We start from the raw sequence: 16,382 nt of genomic DNA on the forward strand, positions 1-16,382 counted from the left end.
CAAATCTGCAACCCAGCCGAAACCGGTTTGGCTCAGTGGATAGAGCGTCGATTCCGGTCAAGGGCATGTACCTTGGTTGCGGACACATCCCCAGTAGGGGGTGTGCAGGAGGCAGCTGATCGATGTTTCTCTCTCATCAATGTTTCTAGCTCTCTATCCCTCTTCCTTCCTCTCTGTAAAAATCAATAAAATATATATTAAAAAAAAATCTGCAACCCAGGTAAGTGCTCTTGACCGGGAATCAAACCCATGACCTTCTGGTACACGGGCTGACACTCTAACCACTTAAATACACCATCCAGGGCATAACTTTTTTCTTATTTATTTATTTTAACTTTTATTTATTTCAGAGAGGAAGGAGAGGGAGAGAGAGAGAGAGAGAGAGAGAAACATCAATGATGAGAGAGAATCATTGATTGGCTGCCTTCTGCACGCCCCACACTGCGGATTGAGCCCACAACCTGGGCATGTGCCCTTGACCAGAATCTAACCTGGGACCCTTCAGTCCGCAGGCCGATGCTCTATCCTCTGAGCCAAACCAGCTAGGGCATAACTTTTTTCTTTATATATCTCTGTGGCCTTTGATTTGCCACAACAGTGTATTTGATACACATGTTTTTGGTAATGAAAAAAAAATTTCAGGGGGTAGTGGAGGCTGGGGGAAGGTCAATGGGGGAAAAAATTGTTTAAAGTATTACTATATGTAATACTTTAAACAATAAAAAATAAATAAAATGCCAAAAATTTTAAAAAATTTCAAAGCTGTTAGGTTAATTAAAATGCAAGTGAGGCCCTAACTGGTTTGGCTCAGTGGATACAGCGTTGGCCTGCGGACTCAAGGGTCCCAGGTTTGATTCCGGTCAAGGGGGCATGTACCTTGGTTGCGGGCACATCCCCAGTAGGGAGTGTGCAGGAGGCAGCTGATCGATGTTTCTCTCTCATCGATGTTTCTACCTCTCTATCCCTTTCCCTTCCTCTCTGTAAAAAGCTCAATTAAAAAAATATATATATATGTGTGTGTATATATACATATATATATTTTAAATATTTTATTAATTTTTTACAGAGAGGAAGGGAGAGGGAGAGAGAGTTAGAAACATGGATGAGAGAGAAACATCGATCAGCTGCCTCCTGCACGCCCCCTACTGGGGATGTGCCCGCAACCAAGGTACATGCCCCCTTGACCGGAATCGAACCTGGGAACTTTCAGTCCGAAGGCCGATGCTCTATCTACTGAGCCAAACTGGTTAGGACTAAAATATATTTTAAAAAAAATGCAAGTGAGGAGCAGATAGTGGCCACACATGCTAAGGCTTCACCAACTCTGGGAGGAGCTGGGGAGGCTCCTGAAGGATTGGGGGGTTAGATAGGGGAAATAGGGAAAAGACATTCCAGGAGGAGGAGCCTGAGGAGCACCAGTGCTGTAAGAGGAGCTGCTGCCTCATTGCTGCCAGGTACCCATGCTAGGCGGTGGGGACAGTAGGACAGGAGCCTGGGGCCGGAGGGGTTGGTAAATCAGCCCAGTTGTTCCTGTGTGGCCATTAGGGAGTAGAGGCCTGTGCTGCTCCTCCCTTGGAGTGGACAAAATAGCAGGGTCAGTGACCAGACTGGGGATTGCATTCAGTTGTCATTCTACTCTTTATTTATTTTTCTATTTTCCCAGCTTTCACTTTTGTAATTAGAGAAGGAATACTCTTTTTAAAATGTATTTGCTCAAAATAAGTAAATCTATATATATAAAAAGCCTAAGTGACCGTTATGATTGAAGGACTGGTCAACCAGTCACCATGATGCACACTGCCAACCTCCCATAGCCCCTCCCCCTGGCCGGCCCCCATCGGCCCCTGGTGCTTCACCATTTGTAGAGACCTGCTTCTGGGTTGGGGTTTCATATATAGCAGAGCAGCTCCCTCGCTGGGATCTATTGAAAGTCAGCCCTCCACACAAGGGTTTGTCTCGCTCCCGTCCTCTCCCTTCCCCGGGAGCTGCCTGCCATGATGACGGGGTGGCGGCAGATGCAGCCCCTTTCCCAGGAGGGCCGGCTCCCTACTTGGGCCTGGCAGCCAACCTTCCACAGTTGTGTCCGTCCTGTCCCCACCCTCACACAAATTCCTGCATGGCGCCTCTGGTAAACAAAGAAAATAAAATGTATTTGCTCAGTTCCTAGGTGTTTTGGGAACTTAGTGATTTGGAATTCAGAAGTCAGTCGGTTCTAGAAGGTCAGAGGTCAGATTAACAGTTTGAGCCTGTGTACCTGCTCCTGTGTTCTCAGGCAGTATGTTTTAGTGAGCATGCACACAGAACATGAGTTATTGTGAGTTTCTTTTTAGAGAGAGAGGAAATAAACCACATTGATTTGTTCCACTTATTTATACATTCATTGGTTGTTTCTTGTATGTGCCCTGACAGGATCGAACCTGCAACCTTAACATATTGGCACAACACTATAACCAACTGAGCTACCTGGCCAGAGTAGAACAAGAGTCTTGAATGAAACATTTATATTGTACATATTGTGGTCCAAAAGCCTTGGCTGTCAGAGTTTACCTATGTACTTAAGGGTTTCATTTTTCTACTTTTTATCAGGAAACCATAAATACAGGCCCTTTTGTGATGCGCTCCACGTGTCGGAGATGTGGTGGCCGAGGCACCATCATCACAACTCCCTGTGTTATATGCAGAGGAGCAGGAGAGGCCAAGCAGAAGAAGAAAGTGGTTATCCCTGTGCCTGCAGGTAAGTTCTGGGCTCCTCCACACACAGAGGACTGAGAGCTGAAACATTGTCTCCTTGTGATTTGGCTCTTGTAAAAGACAGTGTTAAGGCCTTAGAGCCCTGGGCTAGAAGAGGAATTAGAATCTCCTTGCATTTTTCTCTTTGCACTAGTTAGCCTTAAAATCTGTACTTACATGTCACTTGGGGGAGAAGCGACCTGACATGTTGACTCTTCCCCGTGCATGGTGAAGGAGCTCCTTCATCCCCGTCTTTACTCCACAAGGCCAGCATTGTCCCCATTGCTAGCCCAGTCTGCACCACCATCCCTCCTGGAGGCAGGGGCAGCTTGAGACTGCTCTCCCCAATTGGCTCTTATTCCCAGGGTGCTCTTGTCACAGGACAGTCTGATCATGCCACTCACCCTGTTGAAGATCCTGCAGTGACTCAGGGGCAAAGAAAAGGCTTCTTCTCTTGGCCTATGCTGGCCTCTCTAGCCTCCCTTCTTATGAGCCTTCCCCTGTTGCCTGCCCTGCAGTCTTCCCTACTTTCCTCCAGCTCCTTGAACAAGACATAATGCCTCCTAGAACAGCCTTTCATATTGCTGTTCCTTGTGTCTGAAACTTGCTTTCCATCATCTTTTCAGCAGTTAACTCTGTTCTTTTGGGCTTCCCCCAGGGAAGTCACCTGGAACCCTTCCTGTTCCTTAGATGTACATTAGTCTGGAGCTGTGACGCTTTCCTTCTGAGAACATGGCTCTATTTGCAATAACTCATTTTAGAGTTGTTATTTGATTAATATTCATCTCTGCTACTGGACTGGACACTCCTTGAGGTACTACATGGCCCTGGTAAGAGGCAGGTGTTCAGCAAGCTTCAGTTAATAAATGGAAGGTGCCCGTGTTTGGTTATGAGTTATTATATGGTGCAATGTTGAAAAGTTGTACTTGTTGCCATATTTAATAACTGGTGTTCTCATTAACGAGAAACAGGAATGAGGAAGGCTTCCAGTGGCTTGAATCTTGAGTGGAAAATGCCATGGGAGATCTCCAAATAATCATTCTTTTTTGAACTTTTGTTCTCACTTGCAGGAGTTGAGGATGGCCAGACTGTGAGGATGCCTGTAGGAAAAAGAGAAATTTTCATCACGTTCAGGGTAGGTGCTCTGCTTGCACAGCCTCTGTTGGGCCTTACTGTTGTGGAGAAAGTGCAGCCATGGCTTCTCATGGAGAGGTGGGAGCTTCATGGGATACGTTCTGCCAACCGAGTTTCCAAGGAGAACAGTGGCCACCTTGGTGGGGTTATTAAATATGTCATCAATCTTTTGTGCTAGGTGTGGAGAGAATAGAGTTGCTTTAAGGTATTTATTAGTTGGAAACAAACATAAAAATACAGAAAACATCTTGTGTTTTTACTTATGTATCAAATTGTTGGTAGGGACAGTAAGTCTCAAAGATACAGTTTTACCCACTACGTATATACAAGGGCAAACCTGATTTTCTGAGATAAGGGAAACCTTATAGGAGATAATGGTTTCTACTGGCAATTCCACTAGCTACATACCTGAGAAAAGCCCACACAGGTGCAGCAGGCAGAGGCACAAGATGTGTGTGATGCCTCATTCATTGTAGCAAGACGCTGACAACAACCCTCTGTCCTTGGAGAATAGAATGGTGGGTGAACTGCTCTGTGGTTGCAGACAACTGAAGAGCAGTCAGAAGGGAGAAACTGGACCACATGTGTAACAAGACTTCTCAGTTACAAAGAGGAGGGAAAGAAAGGTTGCAAGAGGGTGCAAGGAAGATAATTTATATAACCTTTTAAAGCACTTGAGATGATGTAATACAATAAGGACACATAAATATGTAGTAAAAGTTAAAAGATGCTTGTAGGAATGATAAATACTAAATTCAGCAATGTAGTTAACTCTGGAGAGGTGAGGAGGAAGCAAGGAGACTTCACCTGCATTCATAACATCTTATTTGTAGAAGTATATTATTTACTTTGTACTTTATATACATGTGAAATACTTCATGATTTAAAACAGACAAAACTAATCTAAAGGGTGAATATTCTAGACTGAGAAAGACAAAGACAGCAAGCTGGAAGCCAATGGATAAGAAAAGTTTGGTAGTCTGACCGGTGTTGCTCAGTTCATGACCTCTGAACCAGAAGGTCATGGTTCGATTCGTGGTCAGGGTACATGCTCAGGTTATGGGCTCGATCCCCAGTGGGGGGTGTACAGGAGGCAGCTAATCAGTGATTCTCTCATCATTGATGTTTCTTTCTCACCCTCTCCCTTCCTCTCTGAAGTCAATAAAAATATTTTAAATTTAAAACACACACAAAAAAACAGTACTTACAAAATCAAAATAATTCTAGTGTTGACAGTCTGTCTTAAAGGTAGTTTGTGCCAAATGACCATTTAGAAAACTATTTTTGCCTTTGTAGATTTATTAGTCTGTGTTCCTCTTTACTTTCTAGTAAAGTAAGATTTTTTAAGTGTTCAATAAGCCAGTTTTACTTTATTTCTGTTCATACTTGAATGGCTTGATCTGAGCCGGAGGAAATCTAGGCACTCTTGCATTACAGTATAGAAATGAATCTGAGGTGTAACCTGGTATAGTGCTTCACTTTGGTGAGAGTGCTCTCCTCCTCATGCTACACTCCAAGCGTAGAGGCAGTGTAACTGGCCCTGGGCTCGGGCTGCTGACACAGGCTGATGTCCGTCCAGTTTCCAGAAGGCCTCTCTGTGTATAATGCCCATCTCTTGTGTTTGACCCTAGGTGGAGAAAAGCCCCGTGTTCCGGAGGGACGGCGCAGACATCCACTCTGACCTCTTTATTTCCATAGCTCAGGCTCTTCTTGGGGGTACAGCCAGAGCACAGGGCCTGTACGAGACAATCAGCGTGACGGTAAGAGGCAAAATTGTCTTCACCACCCTCCTACTTCATTGCTTCCTTTTTTTTTTTTTCCCCTTGAAATGGAAAATGGCTGACAAGTGGCTAGAACCTGTAAACAACCAACATGTCAGGGATTCAGGGGAAATGAAATTTGGGGGAGACAGAAGGAATGTCTGGCCATTCCTTGAGTTTGAGTCACAAACTCTGGGCCTTGATGGTGTCATCACCAGGGACAGCGATTCTTAAGTCCCATTCCCTCCTTTGCTAAGCCAGGGAGCAGCTTCAGTAGTACACTCCTGTGTTGGCTTTGCCTCTTGAGGTCTGGCTCTCCGTGTGCCCTCCCTCGGCTCACCTCCCCAATCACCTGCCCCTATATCCTTGTTACTGGCTCTGCTCAGGGTGGACCCCAGCTTAGCCAGTTTTCATGTTGTTGGTGGTGGGCTCTGTCTAGAAACCCAAGTGGGCAACTGGAGCGAGGAAAACCACAGGCTTCTTTCCTTATAGATCCCCCCTGGGATCCAGACAGACCAGAAGATTCGGATGAGTGGGAAAGGCATCCCTCGGATTAACAGTTATGGCTACGGAGATCACTACATTCACATCAAGATAAGAGTTCCAAAGTAAGTGCCCACTTAGCCATGGCAAGGCCTGTGGGATTCCTGCACACTTTCACCATCAAGCAAGGGCCATTTGAGGGCCTTTTACGTGCCAGGTCCTATGCTGAATGTGACAGTGTGGTGGTTTAGCACCACCACAGTGCTGGGGCTTGGGCAGGCTACTTCTTTAAGTCAGTGTGTCCTGCCCAGGTTTTCCATCTGCAAAGTGGACTTAATGAAAAAGGTTGACCTCCTTGAGTTGGAGAATTAAATAAATAATACATAGAGAATGCTTAGCTATTGCTGCTGTTGCTTTTATTATTATTGCTCTCAGGGTGGTCACATTCTGGTGGGAGAAACAGATGTATAATCAGATCATGGCACAGGATGCCCACATCCTCTGGAAGGAAGATCCAAGCAGAATGCTGTGGGCATCCAGAACAGGCATGCCGACTCTGTTTGGGAGAACCCACACACACGTTTATAAAAGCTCCTCGGCCCGCCCCAGGAAACTGTTTAGCACAGCCATAGTGGCAGTTGTTTGAAACACTTAGGGTATTTTAGGAGATTTTTTTTACAGAAGCTTTGAGGATGTGGTTCTTCAGGTCAGGCTGTATGCTCTGTCTGGGTTGGGGGTCCCATATTTCCTACACTGGCCTAGGCCTCATCCTTCAAAGAGCTGCCCAGAGGAAACGCTTGACACTGACTGTACTTGCTCCACAGGAGACTGACAAGCCGGCAACACAACCTGATCCTGAGCTATGCTGAGGATGAGACTGATGTGGAGGGGACAGTGAATGGCATCACCAACACAAGCACCGGTAAGGCGGCACAACAGCACATGGGCATCCTCAGTCCCTTTAAAGCATGTTGTTTCCACTTGGGGATCTTCATGGAGCCTCCAGAGCGCACAGAAGAAAGAGGGGAGCTGAGGGCTCAGAACAGCCAAGTGTAACTGTGCTCCAGAGCACAGCTGCTCCTTCCTCTGTGTTAGAGTCTTGGATGGCTTCCTGCCAGGTTGCAGCCCTGTGTCTCAGAGAGCTGCTCTTCGGAGTTCTATCCTTGGTTCTGCCACTTGCCTTGTGACCTTGGGCACATCACCACAGTAGAGTTCCTTTTAACAGCTTAAGAAGAGGGATGGAAGGCTTTATGCATTCCTGACCCAGAATGCTTCACCAAGATTGCAGAGATTCTGATAAACAACATCTTCCACATCAATAAAAACCATCGTCACCTGGCTCCAAATCTGCCTATTCCCAGCAGGTCTAACTGAATTCTTCTGGCAATGAACAGGTGCCTTATTTACCCTGAGCTCAAATGTCACGCTCTGTCTACACAGTATAGTTAAATATTAGTGATATTTGATACCACAATGCTTTCAGGCAGAAGCTCTGGTGATGGGAAACCATGGCCACAGCTCTTTTCCCATGGGAGGGGGTTGCAGTATTCTGGAGATGCTGGTTCTCTGTTGGTTGGACGATTGCTCAGTCAGGACAGGATGTACTGAGAGTGTAATTGGCTTCAGCTGTAAACATGTTTCCTCCTTGTTGCATCATTTTGTTTCTGTCTGGACCTCTTGTGTTTTCAGAACTTGAATAGTATTAGATTAGTATATGGTCATTCAGAGCAGGTGATGGGGGCAGGGGGTGGATTTCCCAGTGAAGTAGAGGGCTTGGTCTTGGATTCACTTCCCACTCCACCCAGCAGGGAGGGGTGTCCCAGCAGGAGCAACCTTTGCATGGACTTTGCTGAACTCCTATTGAGTCCAAGTCCTCTGTGAAAAAGTAGCGACCACAAATCCTGTGGCCTAACCAAGCATGGATGAGATACTGTTTTAAATGGTATGGTATCTATGTATACTTTCCCCTTATTTTCTTGTTATACCCTTGTGTGTTTGGTACAGTACTTTGCCAGCGGAAATAGTGGGAATAGTTATTCCATGTAACTTTAATGTACACTTCCAGCTTCTCCTTTCTGAATCCCAAATGTTACCACAATCACATAGCATGTGGGATTTATTCTGCAGACAGCTCTCGCCTGTCCTCCTCCTCTCTGCACCCACCCAGAACTTGGGGTCTCTTTGAGCTGAGCCCTGCACAAGCACATGGGCCTTGTGTACTATATTAGAATGCTGGGTATTAGTAGTCACCAGTTGTTGCCTTTTTTAAAAAAAATAATGTTTTTATTGATTTCAGAGAGGAAGGTAGAGGGAGGGAGAGAGAAACATCAATGATGAGAATCATCAATCGACTGCCTCCTGCATGCCCCCTAGTGGGGATCGAGCTCACAACCCAGGCATGTGCCCTGACTGGGAATTGAATGGTGACCTCCTGGTTTATAGGTTGATGCTCAACCACTATACCACACTGGTCGGGCCTGGTATTGCTTTTTAAAACCCCTTTCTGATCATTTAAATTGAGAGTTGATCATATAGTCAGCTTCTGAGTGTCCTTAGAACCCTCCCTATTTTTATGGTTCCTTGTCCTGATAGCTAACTCCCTCTTGTCTTATTCAGCCAGAATTTATTGGGAGCTTCTTGTGTGTTTGGTACAGTACTTTGCCAGTTCTTCCTTTAAGATTTATATTGCCCTTTGATTAGAGTATCGTTCCATGTGCAGAAAGGTCTTGGGTTCGATTCCCAGTCTGGGCATATACCCAGGTTGTGGGTTCAATCCCCAGTCAGGGCACATGTGGGAGGCAACAGATTGATGTTTCACTCTCACATTGATGTTTCCCATCCTCTCTAGAATCAATAAAAAAATATATCCTTGGGTGGGGATTTAAAAATATATATATATGTATATATATATTTTAAAATATTTTATTGATTTTTTACAGAGAGGAAGGGAGAGGGACAGAGAGCCAGAAACATCAATGAGAGAGAAACATCGACCAGCTGCTTCCTGCACACACCCCCACTGGGGATGTGCCCGCAACCAATGTACATGCCCCCGACCGGAATTGAACCTGGGACCTCTCAGTCCGCAGACCAACGCTCTATCCACTGAGCCAAACCGGTTTCGGCTAAAATATATTTTATTGATTTTTTACAGAGAGGAAGGGAGAGGGATAGAGAGTTAAAAACATCGATGAGAGAGAAACATCAGTCAGCTGCCTCCTGCACACCCCCTACTGGGGATGTGCCCGCAACCAAGGTACATGCCCTTGACCGGAATCGAACCTGGGACCCTTGAGTCCGCAGGCTGACGCGCTATCCATTGAGCCAAAACAGGGGTGGTGGGGATTTTTTATAAAGTTTTTTTGTTATTGACAGTTTTACTGAGGATAGATCAACTTTTTTTTTTAATATATTTTTATTGATTTCAGAGAGGAAGGGAGAGGGAAAGAGAGATAGAAACATCAATGATGAGAGAGGATCATTGATTGGCTGCCTCCTGCACGCCCCCTACTGGGGATCGAGCCCACAACCCAGGCATGTGTCCTTGACCGGAATCAAACCTGGGACCTTTCAGTCCGCTGGCTGACGCTCCATCCACTGAGCCAAACCAGCTAGGGATTAACTTTTAATATATGCATTGGATGCACTTCTGAAAAGTTGTTTATAAAGTGAAATGCGTATGCCAAATTATATATCTTTTCTATTCCCATTGTGATTTCAGAGTTGTATTCCAATGGGAAATTTTGCTCCCAGGCATAAATTTTTACTTATTTATTTATTTTTGATTGATTGATTGATTGATTTGAGAGAGAGAGGAAGGGAGAGAAAGAGAAACATCAATTTGTTTTTCCACTTATTTATGCATTCATTGGTTGATTTTTTTATGCACCCTGCTTTGGATCAAACCCACAACCTTGGCCCATCAGGACAATGCTCTTATCAACTGAGCTACCCTGCCAGGGCATAAATGGCATTTAAGAATCTTAGAATTGGCCCTCACCGGTTTGGCTCAGTAGATAGAGCATTGGCCTGTGGACTGAGGGGTCCCGGGTTCGGTTCTGGTCAAGGACATGTACCTTCGTTGCAGGCACATCCCCAGTAGGGGGTGTGCAGGAGGCAGCTGATCGATGTTTCGAACTCTATCCTTCTCCCTTCCTCTCTGTAAAAAATCAATAAAATATATTTAAAAAAATAAAATGTTGAGTACAGATCTGTAATCTAACTCATAACAAAACTTTGCCCTCCCTACCTAGTGGTTGGTAGATCTTTAAAATGATGCATTTGCACAGCAGAGTTAGTCCCATTAGTCTCAGCGTGGACCCTAAAGAAACAGGGAGCAATCTTTTTCTGGAGCATTTAGGGTTAGATGTCCCAAGTGGGGAGATCATGCCCAGTAACATTACAGGGTCCTCCACTGCTGTCGTTACAGATAAGAAGTACATATGTCCTGGGGTTCTGAAAGGCAGTGAATCCTTCCCTGAGTATCCCAGAGACATGCGCATGTGAGGAGTATGGAAGCTGGTCGGTTGGTCTTGGCATTGTTCTTCACTTTCTTAGTAGGTGGTTAAGACCTAGGCTTTGGAGTCCGACAGCTTGGATTTGAACTCCCATTTACTTTGTGATCTTAGGCAAACATCTAACCTCTCTGTGACCCATTTATTTGTGTGTGTGTGTGTGTGTGTGTGTGTGTGTGTGTGTTTTCCCCTCTGAAATTTACCTATAAGGTTATCCCTAAGGATTAAATGAGCTAATGTTGAAACTTTGTGGCCTGGCCAGGAAGGCATCTGGCACTGGGCTATATTTTTTGTTACAGTTGTTAAGATGGAGATATCTGGTGATTGTCTGGCTGTTTTTTATTTCCTTCCTTTGGGCCAGTGACTCAGGTAGCAGTTGGGATACAATAAAGTGCCTGTTTGCTTCAGTCATCTGAAAAGGCAAGACAGCCTTGCCAACCTGGGAGCTGCCCCCTCTCCTCTTGGTGGCTTCCTGATTGTTGAGCTCTTGGGTGGCCAGGTGGGGGTAGGTGGGGCCTGGGATGGGACGCCTGGAGGTGTGCGCCCTTGACCCCAGTTTTTTCTGCTGTTTGTGCTCAGGTGGCAGCACCATGGATAGCTCCGCAGGAGGCAAGGCTAGGCCTGAGGCTGGGGAGGACAAGGAGGGATTCCTTTCCAAACTTAAGAAAATGTTTACCTCCTGATACCTAGCCGAGGTAGGAAAACCCTTGAGGTTTCTCAAACCCTTTGTTTTCCTCTGTTAACTAATCCCTGTTTTCCCTTACTTTAACCAATTTCAGCCCCCTTGCCCCCACTGTTGGAAGAGGTACCAGGCTCAGGCATAGTGTATCTAGCTCCCCTTGGAGCCAAGCTTCTTGGCCCATGGAGACACCTGCATTAGGTAATATGGCAGAGTCAGTGGCAGTGCAGGGCTGAAGCAGACCATAGGGAGAGGCTGCACTGGGGGCTGCCTCTCAGCCCTCCCTCCACCAGCTCCTAGGGCTGCATCCCACAGTGGTGGGAATCATGTTGCCCACAGTCACAGAGGGTGAGCCATAGCAGAGCCAGGCTTAGAACTCAGATCTCCCCAACTCCCTGCCTGTTTCATGGCGCCTGTTCTGCCTGGGGATGTAGGGCACCATGTAACCTCCGGGGCTGCCAGGAGTTGTGCTTGGTAACTGGATTCTTGGGACCAACTTTATACTTGTGTGGGTTCCTGATGGCATAGCTCCTTCCCAGGGATGATAGAAGCTCACCCACAGGAGTTTGTTGTTCTTGCAATGCCAGTAAACTGTAACCATTTGTGTCTTGGCTCAGGAAAACGGTCCACTGGAAACTAGGCTGAGAGCAGCAGCTCCTCCTCATGGCCTGGGCACCTTGGAGGCAGGAGGGTTCCAGAACTGCAGCACCGAGCCCTGCCTGCAGAGGCCCTCTGGACCGCCTTGGCAACAGCAAAATCATGTGACAACACGCCTCTCCACAGAATGGTCATGGTGGACAGCCCCTGGGCAGTAAGGCATGGCATGCCTAAGGGCTGGTAGAAGTTCTTGTTCCATGGGTGTAACTCAGCCTCTTCTGGCTCAGACAGAGTAAGACATCTGGATACTTCTTGCAGAGCCAAAACTCTAATTTGGAATCAAATGTGGTGGAAATCTTAGTAAAGAATTAAAGGCTATGCTTACAGCTTAAAAATGAAGCCTGAAGCTGCACCAAGTTGTGAAGTGATTAATTTCCCTCTCATCAAACCTCCGGGAGGTTCTGGAATGAGTCTTTCCTGACAGGTTGTCTTTTCCAGGAACTAGGGCCCTGCAAGCCCTCTCAGTGTCGTCTGTCCCTCAGTAGACATATCCCTTGCTCTTCTTGGAATTTGTTTTAATTCCCAAGGGTACCAAGCAGCTGGAACGTGAGGGCCTTGGATCCTGGGGACTCACACACAGAGGGTCCCTGGAGATACTGTTCCTGACGTGGGCTATGATCTTTGTCAGGATGGATAGTCCTCCCTCCCACCCCACCGGGGTGGCCTCTTGTCCATGACTGTTGAGTTCTGTTGTTTGAAGCCAGCTGTGAGTGGAGCCTGCCCTTCTGCTGGACCACAGCCATCCTTGGCCACAGCCTAGCTAATGGCCTCCTTATCCCAGAGCCTTACCCCACTGCCCGCTACAGCTTGGTTCTCACCACTTACACTGTTGACACCTGTTTGCAGAAGTGTGTTTAAATTATTTAATGCTAAGAATCATTGTCTTTTCCTGTATAAATGTTTGTTCAGAAAAGGAAAGCATAGTCTAAGCAGGTGAAGGCTCTCCACCATCCAGCCAGAGCAAAACAGTTTTCTCAACCTCAGCTTCTAGGATGTATAGATTCCGTTTCCAGACCCTCCCGTTGTGGTAAGACAGGCTAATGGAGAACACTTCTGAATAGTTTCCCTTCATAATTTACTAAAATAAAGCATCTTTTAGTGTCTGATCTACGAATGTAAAATGACTCTGTATCAATGTAAAAGATTATCTACTGCAAAAAGATATTTAAAACCTACATTGTGGTTACTTCTTTTTTGAAAGAGTTCAAACAGCTTTCTACAGGGGGCTTAGCAGGGGCTTATATGGTGTTCTCTGCAGAACAGGCTGCGCCACGCTCCTGCTGGCCTTCCTCAACCACAGTCCTGCCTGCCTATGAGCACGCTCACAGTGATGGGTGGGTGTGCTTTGACAGTACTAATCCTCTCAAGCCCAGGTCCCAGAGCAGGGAGCTTGCCATGGAACAACTGATTTGAATGAATGTTCTAGAATTTGGTGGGTAGCTTCTTTTGGGGGAGCCTGTGCCATGAGAGATGTGCAGTATAGCCTCCTCTATCACTGTCTCCCTTGCTAGATTTAGTTCTCCTCCCCATTATGTTTAGAGGAATATTAACTTCGTGTGTGTGTGTGTGAAAAATTTTGCTCATTGTAGTTTGACTAGTCTGGGCTCCCAGCAGAGACTGTCTCACAAAAGCCCCAGTGCTGGCACAGATGGAGTGGGTCCCGAGCACATCTCTCCCACCAGCCCCTGGGCTCTGAGCTGAGCAGTTGGAGCACACTGGCTGGGCTGTGTGAAGAGGATGGGAAAGACCTGATGGGCAAGAAAGGAGCTTAGCGGTGACCTCCTGCCAGTGTTAGATACTTCTCACTCATTCAAGCAGATTGTATTGAGTGTCTGCTGTGGACTCTCAGCATGAGTCCCTTCATGATCCTAGACCCAGGTACAGCAGCAGGAAGCTAGGCGGAGCATCTCCTGACAGCTTAGTTTATCTCCTATAGAAGTCAGTGGGGTCCCACTCATGTCCTGTCTTTTGGAAGCAGAAGTTTAGAGAAAGACTGAAAGAGAAAAGTGGGTTTTCTTGCTAGCAATACCATTATTGCTTAGTGAGGGTCCTTCCCGCAGATGTAGGAAGGTGCCAGTGCAAATCTAGCATCAAGTCCCACTCAAGGCTTGGATTGGGCTTCTTCCCACAGTTGGCTCCTGAGGCATTTGTCACCAGACAACTTTGCAGCCTGAGTTGGGGCTGGAGCATGAGATGAGGCATTAAAAAAAAATTATCTCTAGGCCCCAAGCCTTTGGAGATTGAGAGGAAGGGCAAAGGTAGATGGGTGTTGAGCATTTGCTGAAATGTTAGGATGGATGAGGGAAGGCACACTCACATGGGGATGAGGCCAACTTGGCCACTGAACCTTGTCTTCATCCCCACTTGAAGGCCTCTGTTCTGATTTGTTTTCCCACCTGAGCCATCCTCCTCCTCCTCAGGCCTTTGCGCTCTGGTGGACTTGAGTGCAACGTTACTTCCTTGTCATGAAAACCCCCCTCAGTGTATAAGAATCTCTCCAATCCCACAAGCCTACTTCCCAGGACTGTCCCTGCCCTTTACTTTGTTCTGTAATATTGGAGCCCGTCACTGAATACTTGTTATATCAGCTGTCATGGCTTTTGTGGGAGGCATGTAGCACTCTTGTTAATAAACACTGTGAAACCTGAACTTTATATCTTTTAACCAGTTCTGCTTTATTTGACATGATCCTTATGAAGGGTCAAACACATGGCCCAGTCAAGGGACTTTACATAAAGAAACAAAGTAAGCCCTGGCCAGTGTGGATCACTGGTTAGAGCCCAAAGGGTCACAGGTTCGATTCCTGGTCAAGGGCACGTACCTGGGTTGCAGGTTTGATCCCCGGGAGGCAACCAATCAGTGTGTCTTTCACATTGATGCTTTTTGCTCTCCCCCCATCCTCCTTCCCTCTCTTTCAAATCAGTGGAAAAATATCCTTAGAAACAAAGTGGCCCTGACCTGCAGCTTCAGTGCCCAGGAGATAGTAGGGAGTGGAGACTGGCTGCCCAGTTTACTAGTAAAGGGGACAGCCATTCTTCAGCTCCACCCAAGGCAGGGTAGGGGGTTAATGCAGAAATTCAGACCCAGTGCTGCCATATCATGTGCTTTCCAAGAGAAGCTGGGCATCCATATATTTTTTAATAGACTTTTATTAAAAAATTGATTTTAGAGGAAAGGAGAGAGAAAAAAACATCAATGTGAGAGAAACATCCATCAGCTATCTTCTGCACATGCCCCGACCGAGGATTGAACCCGAAATCTGGGTATGTGTCCTGACCAGGAATCAAATCCGACACTTTTAAAATATATATATATTGATTTTTTTACAGAGAGGAAGGGAGAGCGAGAGAGTTAGAAACATCGATGAGAAACATCAACCAGCTGCCTCCTGCACACCCCCCACTGGGGATGTGCCCGCAACCAACGTACATTCCCTTGACCAGAATCAAACTTAGGACCCTTGAGTCCGCAGGCTGACGCTCTATCCACTGAGCCAAACCAGTTAGGGCAAATCTGACATTTTTTGTTGTTAATCCCCACTGGTGGATATTTCTCCCACTGATTTGAGAGAGAGTGGAAGGGAGGGGGAGGGCGAGAGAGGAGAGAAACATAGATGTTTAAGAGCTACATCAATTGGTTAACCTCCCACATACACCCCAATTGGTGCAGGGAACCTGCAACCCAGGTACGTGCCCTGACTGGAAGCAAACCTGGGACCCTTCAGTTTGAGGGCCGACCCCTAACCACTGAACAACACCAACAAGAGCGGCATCCAGATTGTTTATGTAGAGAGTTACCTCATTTTTGAGGTAACAGTTTTATTGAGATATTTACATACTATTCAACTCACTGTTAAAGTGTACAATTTTGTGGGTTTTAGTTCCAAGGTTGTACAACCATCACCACACTCAATTCTAGAAAAATTTCATTACCTCAAAGAGAAATTCCAAATCCATTAGCAGTTACTCTCCATTTTTCTCCCAAGTCCTACAGTCTCTGGCAACCACAATTCTGTGCGTGTTATCTAAATGGAGTCATACAACATGTGACCTTCTGTGGTTCTGTTCTCATTTCATTTAGCATAATGTTTCAAGGTTTGCCCATGTAGCATAAATCAATACTTCATTTCTCTTTATGGCTGAATAATATTCCATTATATGAAGAGACCACATTTTTTCCCCATTCATTGACAGACATTCGGGTTATTTCCTCTTTTGCTATTATCAATAATACTGCTGTGAATGTCTCATTTTGAAATGTTGGCAGCTACTTATATGAGATGTTTGGCATAGTCAAACCCATAGAGACAGAAAGTACAAGGGAATGTTGCCAGGGACTAGAACAGGGGTGGGGAACCTTTTTTCTGTCAAGGGCCATTTGGATATTAATATCATTTGCTTAATATAATTCACTTAATATAAATTT

At 46.0% G+C, this 16,382-nt stretch overlaps 1 protein-coding gene across 2 annotated transcripts in view; it reads left to right on the plus strand.

Annotated features, from left to right (window-relative positions):
• The window catches only part of DNAJA3 (DnaJ heat shock protein family (Hsp40) member A3), a 31,378-nt gene extending 16,772 nt beyond the window's left edge, over positions 1 to 14,606 (plus strand). The window contains exons 6-12 of one of the 2 annotated variants that reach the window (XM_008141637.3): positions 2,587 to 2,734; positions 3,801 to 3,865; positions 5,496 to 5,624; positions 6,117 to 6,232; positions 6,932 to 7,029; positions 11,201 to 11,316; positions 11,918 to 14,606. In XM_008141637.3, coding sequence (XP_008139859.1) covers positions 2,587 to 2,734; positions 3,801 to 3,865; positions 5,496 to 5,624; positions 6,117 to 6,232; positions 6,932 to 7,029; positions 11,201 to 11,304 — 660 coding nt within the window. In that variant the 3' untranslated portion in view covers positions 11,305 to 11,316; positions 11,918 to 14,606. The remainder of the gene's footprint in view (positions 1 to 2,586; positions 2,735 to 3,800; positions 3,866 to 5,495; positions 5,625 to 6,116; positions 6,233 to 6,931; positions 7,030 to 11,200; positions 11,317 to 11,917) is intronic. The other variant, XM_008141638.3, reaches the window with a different exon arrangement.
• The last annotated feature ends 1,776 nt before the right edge of the window (positions 14,607 to 16,382 follow it).

Source organism: Eptesicus fuscus, chromosome 4 (genome assembly GCF_027574615.1).
Source record: "Eptesicus fuscus isolate TK198812 chromosome 4, DD_ASM_mEF_20220401, whole genome shotgun sequence".
In the NCBI taxonomy this organism is placed as follows: Eukaryota; Metazoa; Chordata; class Mammalia; order Chiroptera; family Vespertilionidae; genus Eptesicus; species Eptesicus fuscus.